Source organism: Triticum aestivum, chromosome 7D (assembly GCF_018294505.1).
Source record: "Triticum aestivum cultivar Chinese Spring chromosome 7D, IWGSC CS RefSeq v2.1, whole genome shotgun sequence".
Taxonomy (NCBI): Eukaryota; Viridiplantae; Streptophyta; class Magnoliopsida; order Poales; family Poaceae; genus Triticum; species Triticum aestivum.
This window is the reverse complement of record NC_057814.1, coordinates 203,862,992-203,890,951: the sequence shown is the minus strand read 5'-3', so window position 1 is coordinate 203,890,951 and position 27,960 is coordinate 203,862,992. Positions and strand designations below refer to the sequence as shown.

Genomic DNA, 27,960 nt, shown 5'->3' with positions numbered 1-27,960 from the left:
TGTAAAGGCCTACTTGAATAAGTGTTTTTCAATGAAGGACCTTGGAGAAGCTGCTTATATATTAGGCATCAAGATCTATAGAGATAGATCAAGACGCCTCATTGGTCTTTCACAGAGTACGTACCTTGACAAGATATTGAAGAAGTTCAATATGGATCAGTCCAAGAAGGGGTTCTTGCCTGTATTGCAAGGTGTGCAATTGAGCACGGCTCAATGCCCAACCACGGCAGAAGATAGAGAAAAGATGAGTGTCATCCCCTATGCCTCGGCCATAGGGTCTATTATGTATGCCATGCTGTGTACAAGACCTGATGTAAACCTTGCCGTAAGTTTGGTAGGTAGGTACCAAAGTAATCCCAGCATGGAACACTGGACAGCGGTCAAGAATATCCTGAAGTACCTGAAGAGGACTAAGGATATGTTTCTCGTTTATGGAGGTGACGAAGAGCTCGTCGTAAAGGGTTACGTCGACGCTAGCTTCGACACAGATCTGGATGACTCGAAGTCACAAACCGGATACGTGTATATTTTGAATGGAGGAGCAGTAAGCTGGTGCAGTTGCAAGCAAAGCGTCGTGGCGGGATCTACATGTGAAGCGGAGTACATGGCAGCCTCGGAGGCAGCACAGGAAGCAGTCTGGATGAAGGAGTTCATTACCGACCTAGGGGTGATTCCCAATGCGTCGGGCCCGATGACTCTCTTCTGTGACAACACTGGATCTATTGCCCTTGCGAAGGAGCCCAGGTTTCACAGGAAGACCAGGCATATCAAGCGTCGCTTCAACTCCATTCGTGAAAGTGTTCAAAATGGAGACATAGATATTTGTAAAGTACATACGAACCTGAATGTAGCAGATCCGTTGACTAAACCTCTCCCTAGAGCAAAACATGATCAACACCAGGACGCAATGGGTGTTCGATTCATCACAATGTAACTAGATTATTAACTCTAGTGCAAGTGGGAGACTGTTGGAAATATGCCCTAGAGGCAATAATAAATGGTTATTATTATATTTCTTTGTTCATGGTAATTGTCTATTGTTCATGCTATAATTGTGTTATCCGGAAATCGTAATGCATGTGTGAATACATAGACCACAACGTGTCCCTAGTAAGCCTCTAGTTGACTAGCTCGTTGATCAACAGATAGTCATGGTTTCCTGACTATGGACATTGGATGTCATTGATAACGGGATCACATCATTAGGAGAATGATGTGATGGACAAGACCCAATCCTAAGCATAGCTCAAAGATCGTGTAGTTCGTTTGCTAGAGCTTTTCCAATGTCAAGTATCTTTTCCTTAGACCATGAGATCGTGCAACTCCCGGATACCGTAGGAGTGCTTTGGGTGTGCCAAATGTCACAACGTAACTGGGTGACTATAAAGGTACACTACGGGTATCTCCGAAAGTGTCTGTTGGGTTGGCACGGATCGAGACTGGGATTTGTCACTCCGTATGACGGAGAGGTATCTCTGGGCCCACTCGGTAATGCATCATCATAATGAGCTCAATGTGACTAAGGAGTTAGTCACGGGATCATGCATTGCGGTACGAGTAAAGAGACTTGCCGGTAACGAGATTGAACAAGGTATTGGGATACCGGCGATCGAATCTCGGGCAAGTAACATACCGATTGACAAAGGGAATTGTATACGGGATTGATTGAATCCTCGACATCGTGGTTCATCCGATGAGATCATCGTGGTTCATCCGATGAGATCATCGTGGAACATGTGGGAGCCAACATGGGTATCCAGATCCCGCTGTTGGTTATTGACCGGAGAGGCGTCTCGGTCATGTCTGCATGTCTCCCGAACCCGTAGGGTCTACACACTTAAGGTTCGGTGACGCTAGGGTTGTAGAGATATGAATATGCGGAAACCCGAAAGTTGTTCGGAGTCCCGGATGAGATCCCGGACGTCACGAGGAGTTCCGTAATGATCCGGAGGTGAAGAATTATATATAGGAAGTCCAGTTTCGGCCACCGGGAAAGTTTCGGGGGTTATCGGTATTGTACCGGGACCACCAGAAGGGTCCCGGGGGTCCACCGGGTGGGGCCACCTATCCCGGAGGGCCCCATGGGCTGAAGTGGGAAGGGAACCAGCCCTTAGTGGGCTGGGGCGCCCCCCATGGGCCTCCCCCCTGCGCCTAGGGTTGGAAACCCTAGGGTGGGGGGCGCCCCATTTGACTTGGGGGGGGAGTTTCCCCCCTTGGCCCCCCCCATAGATGGGTTCTTGGCCGGCGCCCCCCCCCTCCCAGGGGGCCTATATAAAGGGGGGAGGGAGGGCAGCAATAACACAACCTTTGGCGCCTCCCTCCTCCCCTGCAACACCTTTCCCTCTCGCAGAAGCTTGGCGAAGCCCTGCCGAGATCCCGCTACATCCACCACCACGCCGTCGTGCTGCTGGATCTCCATCAACCTCTCCTTCCCCATTGCTGGATCAAGAAGGAGGAGACGTCACTGCTCCGTACGTGTGTTGAACGCGGAGGTGCCGTCCGTTTGGCACTCGGTCATCGGTGATTTGGATCACGGCGAGTACGACTCCATCAACCTCGTTCATTGGAATGCTTCCGCTCGCGATCTACAAGGGTATGTAGATGCACTCCTTTCCCCTCGTTGCTAGTATACTCCATAGATGGATCTTGGTGATGCGTAGAAAATTTTAAAATTCTGCTACGATCCCCAACACCCACGAGGGTGGGGGGCGCGCCCTCCTGCCTCGTGGCTTCCTCGCTGCTTCCTTGACTTCCACTCCAAGTCTCCTGGATTGCGTTTGTTCCAAAAACGATCCTCGCGAAGGTTTCATTCCGTTTGGATTCCGTTTGATATTCCTTTTCTGCGAAACACTGAAATAGGGGAAAAAAGCCAGCAATTTGCTCTGGGCCTTCGGTTAATAGGTTAGTCCCAAAAATAATATAAAAAGGTATATTAAAGCCCATTAAACATCCAAAACAGATAATATAATAGCATGGAACAATCAAAAATTATAGATACGTTGGAGACGTATCAACCCTCTTCCGCATCAACCCTAGGAACCTTCTCGCTCTTGGTTCGGGCCATCTTGGTGGCAAGGAAGGGGCGGACGGGGGCTACGTGAGCAAGTGGTGAAGACTTTGAGGTGGCGACGCACTTTTGGGAGCTGAGGGCAGGGAGACGAAAATGGATGAAGACGGACGGAGGAAAAAACCCTTTGTGTTTTTCCCTCCTTATAACCAGCTTGAAACCGAAGCGTCTGGCCTCACGGTGCGACACGCGCCATATATCCTCTGCAATTCCCTTAATTAGCGTGGATTCGTGCAAACGACACTTCAAGAGACTCTAGATGGGCCCAATGGACCATGTTGGCGTCCGTTAGGACTCCTGGAGGCCAGTCAGAATCGTCCTGATACAGGGTTGCAGGCCCTAGAGGCCCGGAGAGGAGTTCCCTAAGAAAGAATCACAAGGACAAAGCGTCATCGATAGTGGATCCCGCCGGAGGTCTCGAAGACCCGCTCCCGCGACCTTCACCACGCTCGGGTGCTACTGACGGTGTAGTACATTGGGGGTTGCTCACCGAGGGGAGCCCAACAAAAGGCCTGCTCGAGGGCCCACAAGGCCCAACGGCGAGGGGGAGCTCGAAGAAGAAGATAAACGCCGTGCGGCCAACTTGATCTCCAAGTTGGTGCGGCAGCAAACCTAGATTGGTTTCCTCCCTCAGTTAAACCCTAGCAAACCCTAGCCTCCTCGAGTATACAAGGAGAGGCTAGGAAACTCTCATTCCCGTAGAAACAACTCTCGATAGACATCTCATACGCACCATTGTAAACCCTTCGCACGAGGTATCCCTCCATCGTGAATAACAAACACGAGCATGATATAGGGTATTACTCTCTGGAGGCCCGAACCTGGGTAAAACCTCCGTGCGACCTCCGCTCCAAAACTTCTAGCCACATCAGGACTCCTACCGAGGGATCCGACGGTTTTCTGCACCATCATGTATCCACAAATTAATTACTAAACATGGATCATGCAATCTCAAATCCAAAATATTCAATCCAGCATAAAGAAACTTCAAAGAGCAAGACTTAATTCACCACAAATAATGGAGGGGGATCATCATATGATCCATATTCATAAAGCTCATGATACAATCAAGATCAGAATCTTTCAAAAACATGGGAGAGAGATGTATCAAACACATACCTACTAGTACATACTCCCTCCGTCTGGTGAAAAATGTACATATAGAAATTTTAGGACAAATTATGGAATGCAGTAAAAAAATGCATTGGAAAGGTACAGTTCACTATCTCTCTCCTCTTTAATTACCTAACCCCCAATGAGCTAAGTGCATGTAGAAATTAAGGAGAGCATGTGTAGAATGTTATTGGTCTTTACCGTGTGATGAGAGAGAAACTTTTTTCTACTTTAAAGTGCATTGGGAAGATAAAAGTACACTCTTTTATGGACAAAATTTAAAGCCAAATGTACACTCTTCACCGGACGGAGGGATTACACTCATCCCGGAGGGGGGGGGCTACTCACAAGTCATCATGAGAACGGCGTCCAGGCGCCACCGAAGGAGAGGGGGAGGCCCCCCTTCTTCTTCATTTTCCATGGCCCTCTGGGGAGAGAGGAAGCTCTCCCCTAGATTGGATCTCTCTTTTTTGTCTCCTGTTTTCGGTACTTTGCTGAGGTCGAGCACCGTTCTTTTATAGCCGGAGATCTGTAACTTTGATGGGGCTGAAATTTAAGGTTTTTTTTGATATTTTAGGATCTGTATTCCAACTAAAGAAGAGCCCCAACCGACTTAAGGAGCTCACACGCGTGCCTCGACGTGACCTAGGGGGTGGCAGCGTGAACAAGCCGCGTGGAGCCCTCGTGGCTCCCCCGGCCTCCATCTCTCCGGCCCTCGTGGTCTTTTATTCCATAACAAATTAATGAAAAATTTCAACTCATTCTGGCTCTGTGATTTTTTCACCTAGAAACCCAAAACAATAGGAAACAGGAACTGACCTTTGGCACTGGATTAATATGTTAGTCCAAATAAATATTGTGCTAAAATCATAAATAAGTGATGTAAATATAGCATGAATACTTCATAAATTATAGATACGTTTGAGACGTATCAACCACCATCAAGCACGCTTCTATGTAACGGCAAGAGAGCTGCCTCGTCTTCCCCGACCCCGTGAAGCCCAACCCACAACAACCATGGAGTACGATCTCTTCGTGGTCAACTGGGATGACGAGTATGCGCAGCAGCGCGCCCAACGTAGTTACACGAGTAGGGCGACAACGAGCAATGAAGGCGGTTCCGGTTCGAGGTGGAGGCGTGACTGTAGATGACGATGGTGTTAGGGCAGTGTTGCAATGATGAATCGATGCCAACAAGGCAAATGCCCATCGTGGTTGTCGCCAGGGTGGGCACTGTGGGACTCTTATGCGTGCGTGCTCGGGTAGATCCCTACGCAGCGGCACATGTACTGGTCTTGGTGCTCGTGCGTGCAACCCAACTCCAGTAGGGTCACCACGAGGTATGGATGAGAGCTCCATCTTAGGGTCGGTGAGGTGGCTTGTAGCGAAAATGGAGCCTACCTCGGCGGAAAGAAACATGTCGTATATGTGCCGTCGATGGCCCTAAGCGGTGTTGGCCGCGGTGGCAAGGCCTCCGTGAGGGCTCACATGGGGAGACAACCCGGAGCATCCCCGTGGTCTTGCCTTGCGTTCCTCGAGTTTGCTTATTTCGTGGATTTAGGCATTGTCGATGTGGTAAAACATGCGCTGCCTCCCGGACTCTTGTGCCTCCTCCTCCCGGCGGAATACCAGAATGACAGTTGCCTCTCTCAGACTCGATGGCTTCGGTGACCACTGATGGTGCCGTGCATCGTGTCTACCTTGAGCCCCAGCGGGTTGTACCTTCCTCGGGAGATGGCGACGAAGGCTGTAGATGGGGATGCGATTCAGGACATGGTGAACGGACGATGTGGACATGGGCTAGGGATTTGGCGAAAGGAGAATTGTCACGACATCACGACATTTTTGAAAAAAAAGCATGCACGTGGCCCATGCGCCCTTAATTTATTCGTGAATATGATGATCAAAGTGAAATTTGTGGACAAGTCCAATAACCGCTGATGATTTTCACTCATTTGCTGGCTTGCGGACACATATGTGAATGGTCAATCGCTCAAATAGCATGCCACATAGGCAGAATACAGAACCAAAGCATACACGCTGACCGTCGGTGTTCACATGTCACTTTAATGACCGTATTTGGGGTATTTCTAAGTCTAGTGACCGTAGTGAAATTCGGGGATGAATTTATATCTCCTGAAAACAGGGTTGCAAATATCCAAATTCCTCGCCGTACGGGTACGGCCTGTACTCTACAATCCCCGCTACCTCCGGCGCTCAACGCCGCCGCGCACACAACGGCAGTAGCAAAGCAGTGGCCGAGCCGCCGCATGCCGCCGCCGCTGCGTAGACCCTTCTAGAAGCTTCCCGAGGATGGACCCGGCCACGCCCCTCCTCGCCATCTCCAGAGCTATCTCCTCCCGTTCCAGGTCGTTCCCCGCCTCGTCCCCGCACAACATCCTCCTCCGAGGCCGCCCCCTCACGGCCCCACTCGGTCGCGCCCCTGTCTTCGCCGCCTCCGCGCAGCGTCGCTTCGCCGTGAACGGCGACGTGCTCCTCCTCTCGCTCGCGCGCCTAGCGCTCCGCGGCCCGGCCTCCCCGCGCGCGGGGCCTCGCCGCTGGTTCGCGAGCGTCTCGGTTTCCCCCCTTGCGTCGGCCGGTCCTCCCGGCGGCGGGTGCGGTAGGGGGAACGGAGATGGAGGGGGCGGCGGTGATGGAGGCGGCGATGGCTGGAAGCGGCCGCGTGCTTCCCAGGGGATGGCGGTGGCAGAGGAAGCGGCAGGGCTGGAAGCCGATACCATAATCCTTGACGTTGGGGTATGTATGTCTTGGAATTGAAAATGTTTACCTCCTATCTCCATGTCCCAGAAAAATTCCCCCCTTAGATGGAATCACTGTAGCTGTTATAGTAGAGACTATCTCTATTTCTCAGCTATTCACTGGAGTTGGTGGTGGTGAGTCCACTCCTTCACTCCACCTCAATCTCCCTCATTCATCTAGAACTTACCACACCCCTCGATTTGAAAAGAATAAAATCTATCTTGCAATGGTGCTCCCATCGCTGCCGCAGTTACCCAGGTGTGGTGTTGACTGCTTGATTGGGTTTCTTCTCTGCAGTACCCCCTCCATTCCTAAAAGTAAGGCATATTTTGTTTTATTAAGACATTCATTTGACCCTCCATAAATACAAGGTTATACGACATGAAATTTGTGTCACTAGATTTTGTTATGATTAGTGATTTTGTATCACATAAATCAAATGTTAAACGAGTAATTGTTGGTCAAAGTCTTGTCTTAATGAAAGGAAATACGCCTTATTCATCGGAACGGAGGGAGTAGTACTAATCCAATACGACTGAATCATATTTGTGGTTCTGTAGCAATGCACGGGCGTTATGCTAGTAATAATGGTACTTCAGTTCTATATGCTATAGTTGCATGGTGAAACTTCTCACGGCGTTGTGGGTATTGTTTTCTTCTAGTACTACTATGTAACCTGTGCCTACATTAGCCATTTGAGGGTTTGAACTTTTGATTGCAGGGGATGTCGTGTGGGGGATGTGCAGCAAGCGTTAAACGCATTCTGGAGAATGAGGTGAGTTATTAGCAATAAAAGAAAAAAAAAGAGAATGAGGTGAGTTGCCTCGGAGTGTCTCACTGGCTCAGAGCTGCTTTCCGGCGTGGTGTTTATTAGTTCACTAGCTGTGTTTGTAAGCCAGTGTGCTTGTGTTTGCAGTCCCAGGTGGTGTCCGCAACTGTCAACCTTGCCACTGAGATGGCAGTTGTGTGGGCTGTGCCGGAAGATAGAGCTGTACAGGATTGGAAACTGCAGTTGGGTGAGAAGCTCGCTAGCCAGTTGACAACATGTGGGTACAAATCCAGCCAGCGAGGTAAACTGTTACATTTGAAAATGTAGTGTCGTGAGACTGATATAATACCATTTAATTGGATGTGTTGAGGACTGTTTGAACAATGGTTTAGAACTTAGAGAATTGCTAGTTGTCCCTAATGCGCAAAATCTGCTGATGGATAGGTTCCTCAATAGAAGTTGACTGGGCATGCTGCTTAAGCATTTGAGTGGTTTGTACATGCGAGATCTATGAATGGTGCTTTAGAGGTCCAGCGCCTATTGTTTTAGCTGGATACATCTCAAAGTCCCGTTGTTACATTATGCTATGTAATGCAAGACAGATGAAATTGCTTTGTCATTCACTTTATCTGCTTTGCCCTCCAGTTTATGTCTGAATTCCCCTCTAAATTTTAATGCCAGACGCCAGTATATCCAGTTTCATGCAACTGTCTATTCTACTTGCAGATTCTTCGAAAGTCAGTTCACAGAATGTTTTTGAAAGAAAGATGGGCGAAAAACTGCAAAATCTGAAGCAAAGTGGTAAACTTAATTCACATTGGCAATTAAACATCAACCCTATGAGCTTTGTCCAAGTTTGAGTCTTTTCTATGTTAAAAAGGTGACCTATGATTAACATGGAATTGGTTTCTATTTTAGGTCGAGAACTTGCTGTATCTTGGGCACTATGTGCTGTTTGCCTACTGGGACATATTTCTCATCTCTTTGGAGTTAATGCACCATTGATGCACATGTTTCATTCTACTGGATTCCATTTGTCTCTCTCAATATTTACATTTATTGGGCCTGGACGAAGACTAATTGTTGATGGATTAAAGAGTCTATTCAAGGGTTCTCCAAACATGAATACGTTGGTTGGTTTAGGTGCTCTGTCATCTTTTGCTGTCAGCTCAGTTGCAGCTTTTATTCCAAAGCTGGTACCTCCTACTTTCTTCCTGGAAGGATTACGTTGTTGTATAGTTGCATGCATGAGCTCAGATACATCAAACTAGAAGAACCAGGAATTTGACCTTACCACAACTGCATCATTGCCTCTGCTCTGCAGATGTTGTTGAGCAAAGTCATAGTTCAGGTTCCATTTAATTCTGCAACTGCTCTATTTTGGTAGTTATTTTATACCAACTGATTGTCTTGCAGGGATGGAAGACATTTTTTGAGGAACCAATTATGTTGATAGCTTTTGTTCTTCTAGGGAAGAATCTTGAGCAGAGGGCCAAGCTAAAAGCTGCTAGTGATATGACCGGATTGCTCAATATACTTCCATCAAAAGCACGCCTAATGGTGGATAATGATGCTGAGCAATCATCATTCACAGAGGTCCCATGTGGTACTCTTGCTGTTGGGGACTACATATTAGTGCTGCCTGGGGTGAGTAAATATAAGTCACACAGACAAACACACATATTAATGGAAGTGTTTACACATGTTTTTTTTATGGGTCATAGTTTTATTGCTTCCTACCTTTGCAGTTATAAAAGTTTGGCATGTTATTTGCTTGTGCGTTAATGAGTAAACATTGCGTTAATGAGTAAACATAACAACATATACAGGTACAAGTGCATGATGTCATGTTCTTATCATAGGTCCACATAGAACTTTGTTTATGTGGTTATAGCCATTATGGGTAGCTCGTGTATGATCACATGCTATTATCCTATTAATATAATGTTTGCTATCATGCACTGTCCAGGACCGCATTCCAGCCGATGGACTTGTAAAAGCTGGAAGAAGTACAGTTGACGAGTCAAGTTTGACAGGTGAACCTATGCCAGTAACTAAGATTGCAGGGGTATGTTTTCTGAACCACCTAATATTGTCTTATGTGGAGATATTGGTGCCTTCTGGCTCACTGAATTCAGGTAATATCTGAACATTAGCATGAGTATGGTGTTGATTCTTTTTTCCTTTGGTAGGCAGAAGTATCAGCGGGAAGCATTAACTTAAACGGTAAACTGACAGTTGAAGTTCGACGACCTGGTGGTGAGACTGTCATGTCTGACATACTTCACTTAGTGGAAGAAGCACAGACAAGGGAAGCCCCTGTTCAACGATTAGCTGACAAGGTATATTTTTCATCGCATTTGGAACTGAGACTCTGGGACCAACTCTACGAGAACCACTAATTTAGTGTGAAATGTCTGATATAATGCTGAATTGTTCTATTTTATCATGATGTCCATCGCAATTATGTACACATTTTGTATGTGGACGTGATGTTCAGTTTAGTGCACGAGTTCCACATATGGACCCTTTGTGTGGACTAAATAATTACGGAATATGGGTCATTGACTACTTTCTGTAATTTTTATTTGACCTAGGCAAGATTGTAATTAGCAATTTAGTAAAAATGTATCTTCCAGTAGATACTTGAGCCTGTTTAGCACTTAGACATATGTTCAAGACATTTCTTGGTTCAGACGATGTGTGCACTTACTGCTGTATTCTACTTTTAAGATCCTGATCATTCGAAATATTGATTCTATTTTTTATTAAGGTCTGTTTATAATGCAGGAATACCACAGCAAATGGTATGAACCCAATAGGAACCTTGATTTTGTCCCTTGTTGGGAACGGGGTCTTAGATAATTAGTATTGGCTCTTTTATATGTTTCCGCATAGGGCATTTGTTACACCATCCTCTACTGTCTTTGTCCTGGTCCCTGCCGACGGATCTTTGATCAGTTACAATAATCTTAGAGAAATTTTTATCCACTTACCGTATCATAGCCTGAATTAGTTATAGGTTTAGGCTATACTGTATTACTATGATTAATTGTGTCAATTATTTTACTACATAACAGGTTGCCGGGAATTTTACATATGGCGTTATGGCGCTTTCTTCTGCTACCTTTATGTTCTGGAGTATTTTTGGTTCACAATTTGTACCTGCTGCTATCCAGCAGGGAAGTGCAATGTCTCTGGCTTTGCAGCTTTCTTGCAGTGTTCTGGTATGATCCTAGGACGCATGTTTAACAATCTTATTCTGTCTATTTACTTTGAATAAAGAGTAATGTTTTGCTTAAAGTAGCATATGGTAGTGTAAACTGCAAACTCCTTTGAATGGTGTTGTCTTGAGAGAAAAAAGGGTCTAATTCCAAATTTAGTTATTGAGCTTTCAAAATAAATGACATGAAGAACAGCCATGTTTGTTTGAAATGCAGGCACGTTGAATAAGTGTAGGTTCATTTCAAGATTCAACTTAAAAAAGTAAGTTTCTTATAAAGGAAATAAGATCATTGGGTGTAACTGGAGTAATCATGCTTTTAGTCCCATACATTTATCATTTTAAGTGTTAAGAAGACTTGAGTTGCACAGGTGTAGCTGTCAGAAATCTATGTACCTCACATATGTCCATACAACTCACCAACAATTATAAATGTTAAATTCTGGTTTTCATTTATGTTAATGATCATGAACCTTGAAATATAGTGTTTGGTCCGATTTAAACCCTAGACTATAACATTATTTATATTAAACTTTGAAGTAACTTTTTTTAGGTGCAATGGAATGGAATACTATAAAATGAGAACCTGCAGAGTTTCATAAAAAATATGCATGTTTTTCTGCCATGTACAAAAAACAAGATAGATGTTCTCGCTTTTTTGTGTTTTCCAGAAAAATATGAAACATTTCGTAGGTGTAGTGAATGAATAACTGATAAAATGAGGAGCTGAAAATTTGCATCAGAGAATATGATCATTTGTATCCTATACCAAAAAGACGAGATGGATTGATATATCTTTCCCTCTTTTGTTCATGACACAAACGGTTGTATCTTTGGCTGAAAATTTGCAGGTTCTCACTCTCTAACATCCTTTACACCAATGATTGTTCACATTTTTAGAAACCCCAGAATACATAACCACCATCGAAAACCAGTTAGGACAAATGACTCTAGAAACTTCAGGGTCGGTTTTATAGTTCAGTGTTCTAGTCAACAATAAAATTTTATATGGTTCAGGATAGAATTTTATAGTTCAGTGTTCTAGTCAACCAAATACCATAGCTCAGGGCTCAGGATAGATTTTCTTTTCTAATTTAACTTCTCCTTGCCTACAATGTGCCCTACTTTCTGAACAGTTAACAGTATTGATCTTCATGTGCAGGTAATTGCTTGCCCATGTGCTCTTGGTCTTGCCACACCCACTGCAGTGCTGGTATGGAACTAAAGGATATGGCCCCTTTTGCCTGAATAAACATTCTGTCAACAATTATTCATATATACTGTTTCCAGGTTGGTACTTCGTTAGGTGCAACGAGAGGACTTCTTTTACGTGGTGGGGATGTTTTGGAGAAATTTGCGGAAGTTGATGCCATTGTGTTTGACAAGACCGGAACTTTAACAATTGGGAAACCCGTAGTGACAAAAGTAATAGCTTCTCACAGCGAGGGAGGTGTAAATACAAAGTTAAGTGGTTCTTATTCTGTTTACTGAATTTGTATGTTGTATCTAATTACTTTCCTCAAAGTTATACTTGGTTATAATTTAGAATTTTTATGCGGTTACTTTTACTTCCCATTTAATTGAAGCTCACTGCAAAACATAGCTGCAAATAGGATGGGACGCCCTGAAATTTGCAATGTTTTTTCATGGATAGCGTTTTTTTCTTTCTAAATCTTATGTGTGACTTATGCACTTCATGCACCCTCAGCAGCAGAAGTGAAGTTTATTTCCCTGATCTTCCTGTTGATAAACCATATTTTGTCATCAGAGATTCCTGGAACAATGAATGGACAGAAGGTGACATTCTTAGTTTGGCTGCCGGAGTGGAATCAAATACAAACCACCCACTTGGAAAAGCGATCATGGAAGCTGCCCAGGCTGCCAATTGCATCAATATGAAGGTACTCACAGCTGAAATGCTCAACAAGTCTGAGATAAAATGACCTCAGTGTGCCAATTGCCTCGGTACACTACAATGGCTGTTGTAGGATAACTGTTCTGCTACCTGAATTCAGACCAGGGCTGAATCTCATTAGGTCCATAACCACCCTTGCACCAGAGTTGAAAGAAAACAAACATCTTGTACCCTTTGCCATTTAACTTGATAATTGAGATATTCTGCTCGATAATGCTTTTATGATAAAATGAGATCACCTAATTGATATTTCTGTCTCATGGCACAGTTTATTCCCCATTAAAGTTGCAGATTTTACTGTGTTTATATGCTCACCATTTTCCCATGTATATTGTTACAGGCAAAGGATGGGTCCTTTATGGAAGAACCAGGGTCTGGTGCTGTGGCTACGATTGGTGAGAAACAGGTTTCGGTTGGGACAGTAGACTGGATTAGGAGGTACACTTGAATTATTTATTCAATTGTTGTGCTAAGACTTGTACTAGGGACATATATCTTTCCTCATTCTAGCAATACAACTTTGTTTGGATTATTGCATCAATTTTCTGCTCCATTACACTAGCTCCATGTGTAATTGTTATGTTACACCGAGGAACTGTGCTCACTAGTAAACAATTGTTTTGACAATATCTCAGGCATGGTGTTGTTCGTGACCCATTTCCTGAAGCAGAAAGTTTTGGTCAGTCTGTTGCATATGTAGCAGTTGACGGTACTCTAGCTGGTCTTATTTGTTTTGAGGACAAGATCAGAGAAGATTCTCATCAAGTTATCAGTGCTCTGTCTAAGCAAGGAATTAGTGTGTATATGTTATCTGGGGACAAGGAGAGTGCTGCTATGGATGTTGCTTCAGTTGTTGGCATTCAGTTAGACAAGGTAATATCAACTAAATTTTGCTTTACCGATGTGGACATTTTTTTTCTGGTGAATAGTTCCTGTAGTAAAACAACAAACTTCTACTATAATACTCCTATATGATATCAAAGTACGAGAATGAACATGTTGCAGGTGCTTGCTGTCTCTTCTGCTGTTGTCTGACTTCAAATATGCAATTTATATACTCCTTCCGTTCCTAAATATAAGACTTTGGAGATTCCAAGGTGGACTACATACGGAGCAAAATGAGTGAATCTACACTCTAAAATATGTCTATATACATCTGTATGTAGTCCGTATTAAAATATCTAAAAAGGCTTATATTTAGAAACGGAGGGAGTACATCTTAGAAGGTGCACTGGTAGTGCTGCTTTATATGGAAGCCTAATGCTGCATAAATTTTCTGCCTATTATTTTACCTGAAAATATGAATTCAGATGGTAAATACCACTGTTCAACTTTTCATAAAGAAAAATGATTAACATTTGTCATAAAGTTATGATAGTATTATGTATCTTTGTAGGAAATGGATTCATGCTTTTGATTATGCATGGAAATCTTAAAGCAAGCTGAAAGGCAATATGTAAATTGATTTCATCTGGTATTAGCAATTTCTCATCCCCATGCACTATTAAGCGAACATAAATATCTATTTTGTTGAAACCATTTAGCCACAAAGGGAAGCATGAAAAAACGTTTCTTTCATTCATTAGGATTCTTTTCTTACCATGATTTGTTTATCCTTTGTTACCTTTTCAGTATGATTTACTTGTGTACATAATTAAATGGTATCAGGTGATTTCTGAAGTTAAACCACATGAGAAAAAGAAGTTCATATCTGAACTTCAAAAGGAGCACAAGTTAGTTGCGATGGTTGGTGATGGCATCAATGATGCTGCAGCCCTAGCTTTAGCTGACGTTGGAATCGCAATGGGTGGGGGTGTTGGTGCAGCTAGTGACGTATCTTCAGTTGTTCTCATGGGTAATAGGTTATCTCAGGTAATTCATTCACGACAGTTTGGAGTTGCTGACACCATTGCCAAATTCATTGAACTTTACTTCCCTGTTTGTGCTAGTACCATTTTTCTTTTTTCTAATAAACTGCGCTGATGGGTCTTTGATGCAGCTTGTTGATGCTTTAGAGTTAAGTAAAGAAACCATGAGAACAGTGAAGCAAAATCTTTGGTGGGCTTTTCTGTATAACATTGTATGTTTCCCTTTCTTGTCTCTTTATGCCTTGCTCATGTGTTTCATAAGTTATCAACTGCCAGGATAATGTTGGACCTCAGTTTTAAAGAAGTTACACTTAGATTAAAAATATATGCCTGCTCAGAATCCTGCTTGCGAGGCCTCGTTATGATGCGATACTTTGCAGGTTGGGCTACCCGTTGCTGCTGGAGCATTGCTGCCAGTGACGGGTACGATGCTGACCCCGTCGATAGCTGGAGCACTGATGGGTTTTAGTTCAGTCAGCGTGATGGCCAATTCCTTGCTTTTGAGGGCGAGGATGAGCTCAAGGCATCATGTTCAGAGCAGAGAAAAGCCTCACAACACCATTTCTGGTGTGTCAGACGGAGCTGATGAGGTAGAGCAAAGTTATCCATCAAAATGGAGGAGTACCTGACTGAAGTTTGAAGTGATGACATACTTATTACTTCACGAACATTTGATTCTAGTTCAGTCACATAGCCACAGGTGAGTAAAAACACTGATGACACTGTAATCACGAAGAGTCTTAAACATTACGTGATGTAGAAGTCCTCGACCCAGTGACGGATCTTGGGTCTTATCAACAAGGCACCATACTTTCGACATACAATTTAATTAATTGTTGTGGGTGGATGAAGCATCACATGCTCACCACGATATTTGTCAAAATTACAATACAAAGTTCACTGGCTGATCAGTGTAGTAGTAATCTTGTGCCCAATCTAATTGTAGTGTGCGGATATTGCAAATTCAATTCATAAAATTTGTCAAAATTAGACATGTTGTAGGAAAAGCTAATTCTATTCTACCCGTTCCACCTAGTCATACATGTCAAATTATCGAGGCCGTAAACAGCCAATAAAAGTTATTCCTCCACTGATTACTTTGTGTCACCTTCATGTTTTGTGGTGTGTTTATATGATTAATTTGTGGTACTAACATGTATTATGGTGTTTATATGTGACTACAACCTTCTAATGTCATTTAGCATCTTGACATAGGGCTCTACTCCCTCCGTTCCTAAATATTTGTCTTTTTAGATATTTCAACAAATGACTACATACGAAGCAAAATGAGTGAATCTACACTCTAAAATATGTCTATATATTCGTATGTGATAGTCCATTTGAAATCTCTAAAAAGACAAATATTTAGGAACGGAGGGAGTAGTGTGTACTCTCTCTGTTCGAAAAAACTTGTCCCTCAAATGGATGTATCTAGCACAAAGTTTTAGTGCTAGATATATCCATTTGAAAGACAAGTTCGGGACAAGCTTTTCCGGATGGAGGGAGTATGAGTTTAAACAATACCTTGATACATGCTCGCAGATCATATATCTACCTGCATGTAGCTAAATAAAGAATTAGTCTGTGGGAGAGGAAGGGTTGGAAGGAGTGAAGATATATGCTGGAGGGCACCTATGATTCACACTTATTATTTGCAGATGACCCTTTGTTGTTTTTTCGTGCTTCTTAGCAACATGCAACTGTGATTGAAAGGTTTGTTGACACTTACGCTCTATCAACCGGGCAACTCATCTATCCCTCCAAGTGTTCCATTCTTTTCTCCGACAAGTGTGTTCCTGAGCTGGTGAATTTAGTAAATACTCCCTCCGTCTGAAAAAACTTGTTACGAAAAAGGGTTTTTTCCGCTTTATATTATAAAGCAAAGAATCAAGCATCCAGCACAGCAGTACAAAGTACAATCAAGTCAAAGAGTCACGTTGGGGGCACAGCAAGACAAGCCCCAAAGAAAGCTAAAAAGAGAAGCTAATCCGGCTCGGGAGGTGGTGGTGGTGGTGGAACAAAAGCCGACGTCGAGGAACAAAGACCCGCAATGATGTTGTCGATGACGTCTCGGTCGCGCCGCTTGCTAAGCGGTCTCCAGAACTGTAAGAAGCCACACATTTTATAGATCACATCAGTCACACGATACGGAATTACGCGTTCGATGACTAGTTTATTGCGGGTACACCAAAGGGACCAAGCAAGGGTACCCAGAGCCACCCAAATAGGGGCGCGATTAGTGCAGGGGAGTCTAAGGACCTCCCCAAACAAATTCGGGAGGTTGTCATGGCACCAACTGCCACCAACCACCTCCCGGAAGCAACTCCATAAGAACTGCGCCGCCGGGCACCGGAAGAAGATGTGGTTGCAGTCTTCCGGTACCAGACAAATGGGGCAGAGGCCATCCCCAGGGCCATTACGTTTACGGACATCTGTGCCCGAGGGAAGGTGACCTCTAACCCATTGCCATAGAAATATGCGGATCAAGGGGAGTTTGATCTCCCAAAGCACCGATAGTTTCACCGGACCAGGAGTGGGAACAATCGCCTGGTACAGGGATCTAGTCGAGAATCTGCCGCTTGGCTCGAGGTGCCAAGATAGGATGTCGGGCTCCAGAGAGGGGGAGTGGAGGGCAATACACTTGAGCAATTCATCCCATTGCTCAAGCTCCACCGCCCCGAAGGTACAGCGGAAGGCAATCGCGCCTAAGTCAGCCAAGGCCACAACCACGGAGATCTGTGGGCGGACACAGATCGAGAATAACGCAAAAAATGCTCCGCAAAGGGGCGGGTTCCAGCCCATCTATCCAGCCAGAATAAGGTGGCTGATCCGGTACCTACTTTGATGGAGGTCCCAATGCACAGGACCGGCATCAGACGAATCACCGATTGCCAGAATTGGGACCCTCCAGACCTAGGCGCGAAAGCCAGCGGTTGCCCGTGAAGGTACTTCACATGGATAATCTCAAGCCACAGGCCACCCTCATCAGTCTGGATCCGCCAAAGCCATTTGGATAGGAGGGAATATTCATCTGCTTGGAGGAGATGACCCCAAGGCCTCCTTGGTCCTTAGGCTTACAGATCTCGGACCATTCGACCATATGGTACTTCTGTTTATTGTTCTCTCCTGCCCAGAAGAATCGGGAGAGGAGTTTAGTGACCTCATGATGGAGGGATTCATGTAAACTATAGAATCCCATGATATACATCAATAGGCTAATAAGGGAGGAGTTCATCAGAATCACTCGTGCGGCTTTGGAAAGCCATATCCCTTGCCATGGCTCCATTCTAGGTTGGAGCTTGGCGATTATTGGACGAAAGTCCTTCTCCAGGAGGCGTGTGTCACTAAGTGGCATGCCAAGGTAAGTTGTCGGGAAGGATCCCAAGCGGCAATTCAAGCGATTAGCAATTCGCTGGGCTTCCGTCTGAGAATATCCCAGGACAATTACCGCGCTCTTGGCAAAGTTAATTGTGAGGCCGGACATTTTCTGAAAGCAGAGGAGGAGGAACTTGAGGTTCTGGATATCCTTATCCGATCCTTCCACCATCATAATGGTGTCATCATCATATTGGAGGTGGGTCAGACCTCCATTGGCCACAAGGTGGGGGCAAATCCCCCTAATGTGGCCGGCGCATTTGGCCAAGTCAAGAATCGAGGCGAGCGCATCAACCACAAGGTTGAAGAGAAACGGGGATATCGGGTCTCCCTGTCGCACCCCAAAAAAACTTGTCCCAAGCTTATCTCTCAAATGTATGTACTCCCTCCATTCCCTTATACAAGGCCACAAACTTAAATTACAGGTACGAAGGTAAAATTTAATGACATCTTTGCAAGCCAACTTTCCTTTTTGTTAATCGGGATCATTTATATGCCCACATGCATGGAAGAAAGGAATGGGAAGGAAATAGCATAATGTCATTATGACTACATGCATGTAAGTATTAAATAAGTTGGTAGTACGAGGAAACATCATTAATTTTTGCCTCGATTACTGTTAGACCTCTCCTAATGCAATGGTGCTTAGATGAGGTGCTAAGTGCATTAAATACCTTAGCAACTCAACTCCCCAATGCATAGGTGCTTAACTTGTTGTTGCTAAGCACACTTTATTTAATGAGTTAGCACCTAAAGTCTTAACTTGCTTAACTTGTTGTTGCTAAGCACACTTTATTTAATGAGTTAACTCCCCAATGCATAGGTGCTTAACTTGCTTAACTTGTTGTTGCTAATGCATTGGTCAAATTGTTTCATTTAAGTGGTTTGCCTAGGTTCTCGCACTTGGCATTGGTTCTTCCTGGGGTCACCAAAGTGCTCTCTCCCCTCTTTAAATGCTGTGCCGTGTCATTTTTCGCTTATGTGGCATGCTTAGCACCTGTCCGCGGTGGAGCACTAGGAAGGGCCTTAGTGGCCTTGTATAGATGAAAAATGTATTTTTCATAGTGGCCTCGTATAAAGGAATGGAGTGAGTATCTAGCACTAACTTGATACTAGATACATTTATTTGAGGGACAAGTTTTTTCGGACAGAGGGAGTAGTACTATGGAGATCACCCAAGAGGTTTTTTTAGTGAGAAAAAGGATAGCATTAATCACGGAAGATTGTCACAATCCTGTTGGCAGAGGGTGCCAACTTCAACAGGTCCATATCGTAGCCAAACTGCAATTTTAGGGGTAGAGCGATCCATCTGAGCTACTCCTTCAGTCCGGAAATACGACATGGATACAAATGGATATATCTAGAACTAAAATACATTTAAATACATCCATTCCTCGAACAAGTATTTTCAGACGAAGGGAGTAGGTAATAACTCGTCTTATTAAGATCTCTACTACATCTATTTGAAAAAACTTGTCCTAAATTTGTTTCTCAAATAAAATTCATTTAAAAGACAAGTTTTTGCGGACGGAAGGAGTAACATGCAATAAAACATGCTCCCGGCCTAGAGCAAGGAGTCGTTTGGTTTCACCGAGAGCAACGGCTGGTGACCTGTTCTCCTTCTCCTCCTTGATCATGTTAGCCCCAACACTATACTATCCGTTTCTAGAATGAACGACATAGTACTCCACTCTAGGGTGAGAGCGTTTCCTTCCATGCATGCAACCATCTCTCCTTTCAAAGCGCTAACACATGTACTCGCTCTATTCTTAAATATAAGTTTTTTTTAGAGATTCTAATACAAACTATATACGGATGTATATAGATATATTTTAGAGTGTAGATTCACTCATTTTGCTCCGTATATAGTCTATAGTAGAATATCTAAAAAGACTTGTATTTAAGAACGGAGGGAGTAGTGAGAATCCGACATGAAGCAAAAATGATTGTTCCACTACGGGGTTGGCGATGTCCTCAAGGCGTGGCATGCTCTCAGACTTTGCCATTGCCTCCCACAACATTCACGCTAATGGATATATGCACATTGTGTGGATTGTATCCTTGGATTCCAAACCACATAGAACACATATATTAGCGACCCCAGAACTTCGCTTTAATTTGTTCACCATAGTAGCCAAGGAGTTAATTATAAGACGCCAAAATATTTGAGGCTGCCGGTTCCTGGCGGAAGGTTAAATAAAGGAAGTGTCTGAAACTTCCAAGCTAGCCTAAGAGGTTGGTGTACTGGAGTGAATGGTATGTCTCCTTTGGGAATAAGGAGATTTTATTAAAGTTGTGGCCTAAGCCATACCCACTTATGTTATGAGCGTGTTTAGGCTTCCAGTGTCTATATGTGATGACCTTACAAGTATGATGAGACAGTAAAATGGCTTTGTTGAGTTGGGATAAGATGATATTACCAAAATAAGAAGGTGGTATGGGCTTCAGGATATGCGTGCATAGAAGGTGTGGCACCTGTTAGTATCCCCTGATAGTATATGTGCATGTATCTTACGGGCAAAATATCTCTCTACTTCTAAAGGGGGATTCTATATATTGTTTCATAGCACTTACCATCGATTGTGAGTAGCCCCGATCTTGTCGGTCCCCCTCTCATCGATTTTCTCCTTCCACCTCCACCCACCCTCTCTCACGTGATCCCTTCCCTACCCTGTTTTTGCGATATTCTTTCAAAAACCGCACACATCTTGGCCACTGAAAGACTGCATGTGGTCATTCTCCACGATCCACTAATCCGATCGATTATGCTCCTTCATTTACGATCAGGAATTGTTCCCTTCCTTTGCTTTGACGGATGTCGCCCCTTTCCCCTCCCTTTTCCTTCAACCTAGCTGCCTCCTGTCAGAGTGTGTTCTCCAGACACCAGGGATCAAGGATACCCTGTATTTGTGTGTTCAGTCAGGGGCTAAAACGCCTAGTCAATCAGCTACCAAAGGCAGGCAGAGAAAACATGGACACAAGGGATTTTATACAGGTTCAGGCCGCTATCTGAGCGTAAAACCCTACTTCCTGTTGGTATTTCATATGAGAGAAGAGTACAAGTGCTTGGCTATTACAAAAGTGGTGGTTAGGGTGAGACTAGTGGGGGGCTGGGTACTAACTAAAGTGTCTGATCACCTCTAAATCTCTCTTTCTTTCTCCTTCCTCCTACTTCTCTCTTCTACGGATCTCTGGTGGGTGTGATGCGAGCTGTGAACCTATTTTTGCTTGTCCTCTATTCTACCATGGTCCTCCCCTTATATAAGCCTCAGGGGCACCGCACTTGGTCTACTAAAATGATACAAAGAAACATACAATTTGGTACTCGATTCGATTAGTCCACTTGACTTTGACGCCTTGCAGTAGATGAGCTGACACTGTGCCTTGCCAGGCACTTGAGTACCTTCCCCGATGTGATGCGCCGCACCGCCCTCCTACTATTTTATGCCGCGACAGTGTCTGGTCTTGTCACACGCCCCTCGGGTCATCGTGATGATGGCCCTAGGCATAGCCCTGCACCTGACTACCTACGCAGCCTGGCCTGGCATTTAATGCCTGGTCGGTGGAGTGCATTGTAAGGCCATCTCCTTTGGCCGATGTGTGTCCCCTCTACTCGGGGAGGCAGCCCCCGGGTGCGTCACGGATGACGCCAGGGACCTCCTCGGGATCTTCCGTGGCTGCTTCTTTTTGTGTGAGACTCATGTGTTTTCTACCTCTTAGCCCAATCTCTTCTGTTAATGCATGGGGTTTTACACCTTATCATTTTGCTATGCCAGATCCTTTCCAAGGAGGCGCGTATGTACAACATTTTGGGCATACCCCATCATTTGATGTTCCGCCAGTAGCCCTCGGGCCCGCCCACGACATTCTTTGAAAAAGGTCAAAGGCCAGTGCGCACGCCCGGGTCATGATGTGGGTGGGCCTAGTAAAAAGAAATAATCGCGCCCGCTTCGAGAAGTAACTCTACCGCGCTTTAAGCGGGAAAAGGAAGTGGTTTTTGCTTTTACGGGATGTGAGACGTTACGGCGGCTCGCCTTCACCTAGGGTTGTTTCTGATCTCCCGGCGTGAGCTTTTATTGCCCCATTTTCCAAGATCGGAAGGGTTTCCAAGGCAGTAATTTATCCATTTGAATGCGGTGGGGTGGGACGAGGAAGTTTTTGTTGAATTGTAAACGAGAGCAACGAGAGACAATCGAATAAAATGACTGAACTATCGATTCCATTGAATGATTCTCGATATATATACAAGGGGAACAGACACGATCAAGAGATGCGACTGTTCGTAGAAGTGCAAGGGGAGAGGCACGACGGTTGCGAATGCAACCGACGTACAGATTACAATGGGAGGATTATCTCTTTAAGTAACATATTAATTTAATCCTAACACTCCCCCTAATCCTTCCTTGTCCTTGCAACCGATCGTCTCTGGAATCATCCTTGAATTAACTCTTCTCCAAAAACACTGTGGGAAAAATGTGAGAAGTATTGTAGTATGACATGTTGCTAAAACTCCTTCAAACCCAATGGAAAAAATAAGGAGAAAATGGTGCAACATATAATGGTTATTTTCTCTTTTAACTCAATACGAGAAAACCCATAGAGTTCAGAGGACAATAAATATGTCGTATATACTTTCCTAAAAACCCCGGTGGGGAAAACTGAAAGTATGACATATGATCTCATGTTTGATATTACCTCATTAAAAACCTTTATGAGAACCTGTAAAGTAAACTCATGAAGGAAAAAAGAGTATAATATGATTCATTGAACAGGAACAATTCAGGAAGATACTCCCCCTGATTCTTGCAAAATTCGAAGCCGTCACCTACCAATTCCACGAACACATTTCTAGAACATAGAAGTTGATAGAAACCCGATGAACAAATCAGTCGCATGATTTGACTTGCAAGATATGCAATATAGTGATATTGCTTATTATGTAACCTGTTTGCATCCGGGCAACACAAGAAACATTATCGTTGAGATAATGGTTGTTGGATGTAGCCATGAGGTCTGTTTCGAAGACTTCTAATGAGAGGGCTACTACACCTAGGAGGGACACTAAGCTTATCTACGATTTGACATAGTAGGGATCTGATCGATGTACCCAACGATATCGGTGTTCACATTTCTGTGAAACTGAGAAACTAGGACAAGATGTTTGATGCATTGGAAATATCAAAAGATATTCTTGAGTACCAACCAACTGTGTTTGGTGGATCCAATGGCATTATGGGACGTTGAGTCCCAATATCTCATTTCCATCATCTCTTGGTCTAAATAGATCTTTCTCTATGTCTAGAGAATGAACTACTATGAGAGTTATGGATGGATAAGATTTGTCCACAATGAATTTCTTCAATATATTTTGGATATAGACAACATAGTATACCATAATGTATGAATGAAGGTGCTCAAGTTGTAGTAACGAGCGGTATTTTTGATGTGGACATAACTACCTCAGATACGGCCAAAACTATTGCACACATTCAAATTTTATAGGTGAATTCTAGTAGTAATTATAAAATATATTATTTTGTTATTAAAGACAAAATTGCTGCATCTCTATTTATTTCATGCAGGATTAACGGAGATTTATTCAAACCATGTGTCAAGATACGGTTGCTTGTGCATATACAAATACATGCTTGTGTGTTCACACATCCGTATAATACGGCTGAGCCATGCAACGGTGCAATGTACTCCCTCCGTTCCTAAATACTTGTCTTTCTAGGCATTTCAACAAGTGACTACATACGGAGTAAAATGAGTGGATCTACACTTTAAAATAAAATATGTCTACATACATCCGTATGTGATAGTCATTTGAAATGCCTAAAAAGACAAGTATTTAGGAACGGAGGGAGTACATGCAAAGAGGAGGAGGGCCATGCCCATATGTGATGCATGCCACACGAGCATGCATGCAATTCAGCCCACACACACATGGGCCTGAGTAGGCCACGTGCAACGCCGGCCACGGGAGCGCCCCAACATCCATACAATGCACGGCTGGTCCATCAAACAACAAATCAAGGCGGCGGCTCCCATTCGTACTACTATAAATAATTAGCCTCCGTTTAGGGTTAGATTTGGGTTTTATTGTATTGTCTACGAGACGTGTAAGACTACCGCCTTGTCAGATCCACAATGAAACCTCAACTTTTCATCTAGTTCGTGTACTCAATTTTTTACCCGCAATTTCAGATTGCAATTCACCTTTGTTCTTGCCGGTTCTTCGGTTGCTTGCAGGAACTTGAACCTCGTTGTTCAGGTTGATCGTGCCTACGGCAAGGTCAATAACCATCGGAGATTGGTTTAGCGATTGTCGAGGCGTATCGTCGGGTACGGTATAGCCGGACCGTCAAGGTCAAAATTCACCAAATCGATAATTATCCCCACTCTTATCGAAAGATCGGGCCACCGTCACATCAAGTAGTATCAGTTTTCAAGTTCATCGGTGAGAGATTTATAGTTTTTTAGTTTAGTTTATTTTTCTGTCCTATAAACCCACGAAAAGCCAAAAAAATAGATTAGTTCATCCATTACACCTACCTTTTTAGCCTTTAGCAATTTTTGCATCTAGTATTTGCGTAGTTGAATTTTTGGTTGCATACATCCTAGAATTAGTGCTGGTTTAGATTAGTTTGAGAGAAAATTTATCTACTAGATCAAACTTGTTTTTTTGTCCATAATATTTTCCACTGCAAAGTTTGTTCGTAATCTGAAAAAAAGAGCAAGCTGCATTGTTTTACACGCGTACAGGCGTTGCTCCACGAGAGTATTCCAGACTCATCTCGCGCGTTCACCCAGACCCAGTGTCTGCAACTCCCCGCCGCTATTCCCATGCGTACGCGAGTGACTAGACATCTATCCATCTGTGTCTGCCTTCACGCGCCACACAAATCCCCTCCGGCTGTTCCTGTGCATTATTCACTAGTAATACTACTCCTAGCTAATCTCAACTCCAACTCACATCTAGCTAGCTTTCATAGTCTTCTTTCCTTGCTGTAGCGCTCGGCCAAGGCACTTTTGTTTCTTCTTTCGGCCAATTTGTGTACGTGCCATCTTGGGTATACTCGCTAGTAACCGGTTTGAAAAGAAAAAAAAAGAAAAAAAAGTTAAAAGAAAAAGTTGCAAAAAAAAAACCAGGCCGACTAGCATCTGTTTTGGTCTGATATTTTCTTTTCTCGACATTCTTTTGCTGCTACAGTGTTCATCGCCACGTCATTTATCATATGCTTTTGAGCTTTATTATACACGGCATTTATACCTCACTTATATCTAGCTACTCAGAGCTATCATATTTTCATCGATTTCCACTCACTTGATTCAGTATCCGGACTTAGATTGTTTTATCTTTTACTAGTCGATTGCCAGCATTAGTTAGGAGTTTGAGCAATTATTTAGCTTGCATTACTTTTTGCTAAATTGTTGCACTGATACCGTGAGTTGAGGAAACCTTAACCAAGCTCCACTTCCTATATTTTATCTTGGTCGGTCGACTTGGCAATCGCTATATCCAACGTTTGATAACTTTTGACAGCGCCAAAGGCCGACAACCACTGCAGCACGGTAAGAACTGGTAAGAGCTTGGTAATTGCTAGAGTGTTGAGAGAATCCCCCACCTCCGAGTAGTACCATAGGAACATTATACTTGTGATTTTGTTTTTGTGTGGTACTAACCATGGCAGATTCTAGAACGGTCAACGGTTGGGTTGCGTCTATTGTGGGAGATGCCTTGCCACATTTTGATACAGATCACTCTTACCCACCATAGAAGATACAATGATCGTCACATGATCTACATCATGGTAGAAACACATATCATCAGGTTACCTCTTTGCCAAATTTCGAGGGTAAATATGACCCCGATTCATATATCGATTGGGAAATTGAGGTAGAAGAAATATTTGGTAGCCATGATTTTTCTTAGCATAAGAAAATAAATGATGCACTAAAAGCTTTTTCGGTTTTGCTTCAGTTTGGTGGAGAAATTATTGCAGGGAAAATATTTGTAATAGACCTACTACTTGGAAAGCTTTGAAACTTGTTATGCGAAACCGATTTGTGCCTTCATACCATGCTAGTGATATGCTTAGAAAATTATAACGTTTAACACAAGGCAATAACACTGTTGAAGCATATTATGATAATTTGTGTACTTCTTTGTGTTGGGAATCGTAGCATAATTTAAAATTTTCCTACGCTCACCAATATGCATCTATGGAGTCTACTAGCAACGAGGGGAAAGGAGTGGATCTACATACCCTTGTAGATCGCGAGCGGAAGCGTTCCAATGAACGTGGATGACGGAGTCGTACTCGCCGTGATCCAAATCACCGATGACCGAGTGCCGAACGGACGGCACCTCCGCGTTCAACACACGTACGGTGCAGCGACGTCTCCTCCTTTCTTGATCCAGCAAGGGGGGAGGAGAGGTTGATGGAGATCCAACAGCACGACGGCGTGGTGGTGGATGTAGCGGCTCTCCGGCAGGCCTTCGCCGAGCTTCTGCGCGAGAGAGAGAGGTGTTGCAGGGGAGGAGGGAGGCGCCAAAGGCTGTAGTGTGCTGCCCTCCCTCCCCCCCTTTATATAGGCCCCCAAGGGGGGGTGCGCAGCCCTTGGAGATGGGATCTCCAAGGGGGGGCGGCGGCCAAGGGGGAAGGGGTTGCCTTGCCCCCCAAGGCAAGGGGAAACTCCCCCCCTAGGGTTCCCAACCCTAGGCGCATGGGGGGGAGGCCCAAAGTGGCGCCCCAGCCCATTAGGGGCTGGTTCCCCTCCACTTTCAGCCCACGGGGCCCTCCGGGACAGGTGGCCCCACCCGGTGGACCCCCGGGACCCTTCCGGTGGTCCCGGTACAATACCGATAACCCCCGAAACATTCCCGGTGGCCAAAACTGGACTTCCTATATATAATTCTTCACCTCCGGACCATTCCGGAACCTCTCGTGACGTCCGGGATCTCATCCGGGACTCCGAACAACTTTCGGGTTTCCGCATACATATATCTCTACAACCATAGCGTCACCGGACCTTAAGTGTGTAGACCCTACGGGTTCGGGAGACATGCAGACATGACCGAGACGCCTCTCCGGTCAATAACCAACAGCGGGATCTGGATACCCATGTTGGCTCCCACATGTTCCACGATGATATCATCGGGTGAACCACGGTGTCGAGGATTCAATCAATCCGTATGCAATTCCCTTTGTCAATCGGTATGTTACTTGCCCGAGATTCGATCGTCGGTATCCCAATACCTTGTTCAATCTCGTTACCGGCAAGTCTCTTTACTCGTACCACAATGCATGATCCCGTGACTAACGCCTTAGTCACATTGAGCTCATTATGATGATGCATTACCGAGTGGGCCCAGAGATACCTCTCCGTTTACACGGAGTGACAAATCCCAGTCTCGATCCGTGCCAACCCAACAGACACTTTCGGAGATACCCGTAATGCACCTTTATAGTCACCCAGTTACGTTGTGACGTTTGTCACACCCAAAGCACTCCTACGGTATCCGGGAGTTGCACGATCTCATGGTCTAAGGAAAAGATACTTGACATTGGAAAAGCTCTAGCAAACGAAACTACACGATCTTTTATGCTATGCTTAAGTTGGGTCTTGTCCATCACATCATTCTCCTAATGATGTGATCCCGTTATCAATGACATCCTATGTCCATAGTCAGGAAACCATGACTATCTGTTGATCAACGAGCTAGTCAACTAGAGGCTTACTAGGGACAGGTTGTGGTCTATGTATTCACACATGTATTACGATTTCCGGACAATACAATTATAGCATGAATAAAAGACTATTATCATGAACACAGAAATATAATAATAACCATTTATTATTGCC

At 44.2% G+C, this 27,960-nt stretch overlaps 1 protein-coding gene across 1 annotated transcript; it reads left to right on the top strand.

Annotated features, from left to right (window-relative positions):
* The first annotated feature begins 6,323 nt into the window (after positions 1-6,323).
* LOC123164433 (copper-transporting ATPase PAA1, chloroplastic) lies at positions 6,324-15,655 on the top strand. The gene is made up of 17 exons (XM_044581915.1): positions 6,324-6,937; positions 7,662-7,715; positions 7,857-8,010; positions 8,436-8,510; positions 8,628-8,905; positions 9,126-9,356; positions 9,679-9,777; positions 9,902-10,051; positions 10,790-10,936; positions 12,095-12,145; positions 12,223-12,395; positions 12,701-12,833; positions 13,188-13,285; positions 13,483-13,720; positions 14,516-14,719; positions 14,847-14,927; positions 15,096-15,655. Exons 1-17 carry the CDS (start codon positions 6,494-6,496, stop codon positions 15,342-15,344), a joined length of 2,859 nt encoding a protein of 952 aa, XP_044437850.1. The 5' UTR covers positions 6,324-6,493; the 3' UTR covers positions 15,345-15,655.
* Positions 15,656-27,960: the final 12,305 nt, after the last annotated feature.

What these genes read in the sequence shown, in the direction of transcription:
- LOC123164433 (XM_044581915.1), top strand. Translation starts at nt 6,494, where the DNA reads ATGGACCCGGCCACGCCCCTCCTCGCCATCTCCAGAGCTATCTCCTCC. An exon ending in CCATAATCCTTGACGTTGGG is followed by an intron (nt 6,938 to 7,661) that starts GTATGTATGTCT and finishes TTTTGATTGCAG; the next exon opens with GGGATGTCGTGTGGGGGATG. An exon ending in CAGCTTTTATTCCAAAGCTG is followed by an intron (nt 8,906 to 9,125) that starts GTACCTCCTACT and finishes ATTGTCTTGCAG; the next exon opens with GGATGGAAGACATTTTTTGA.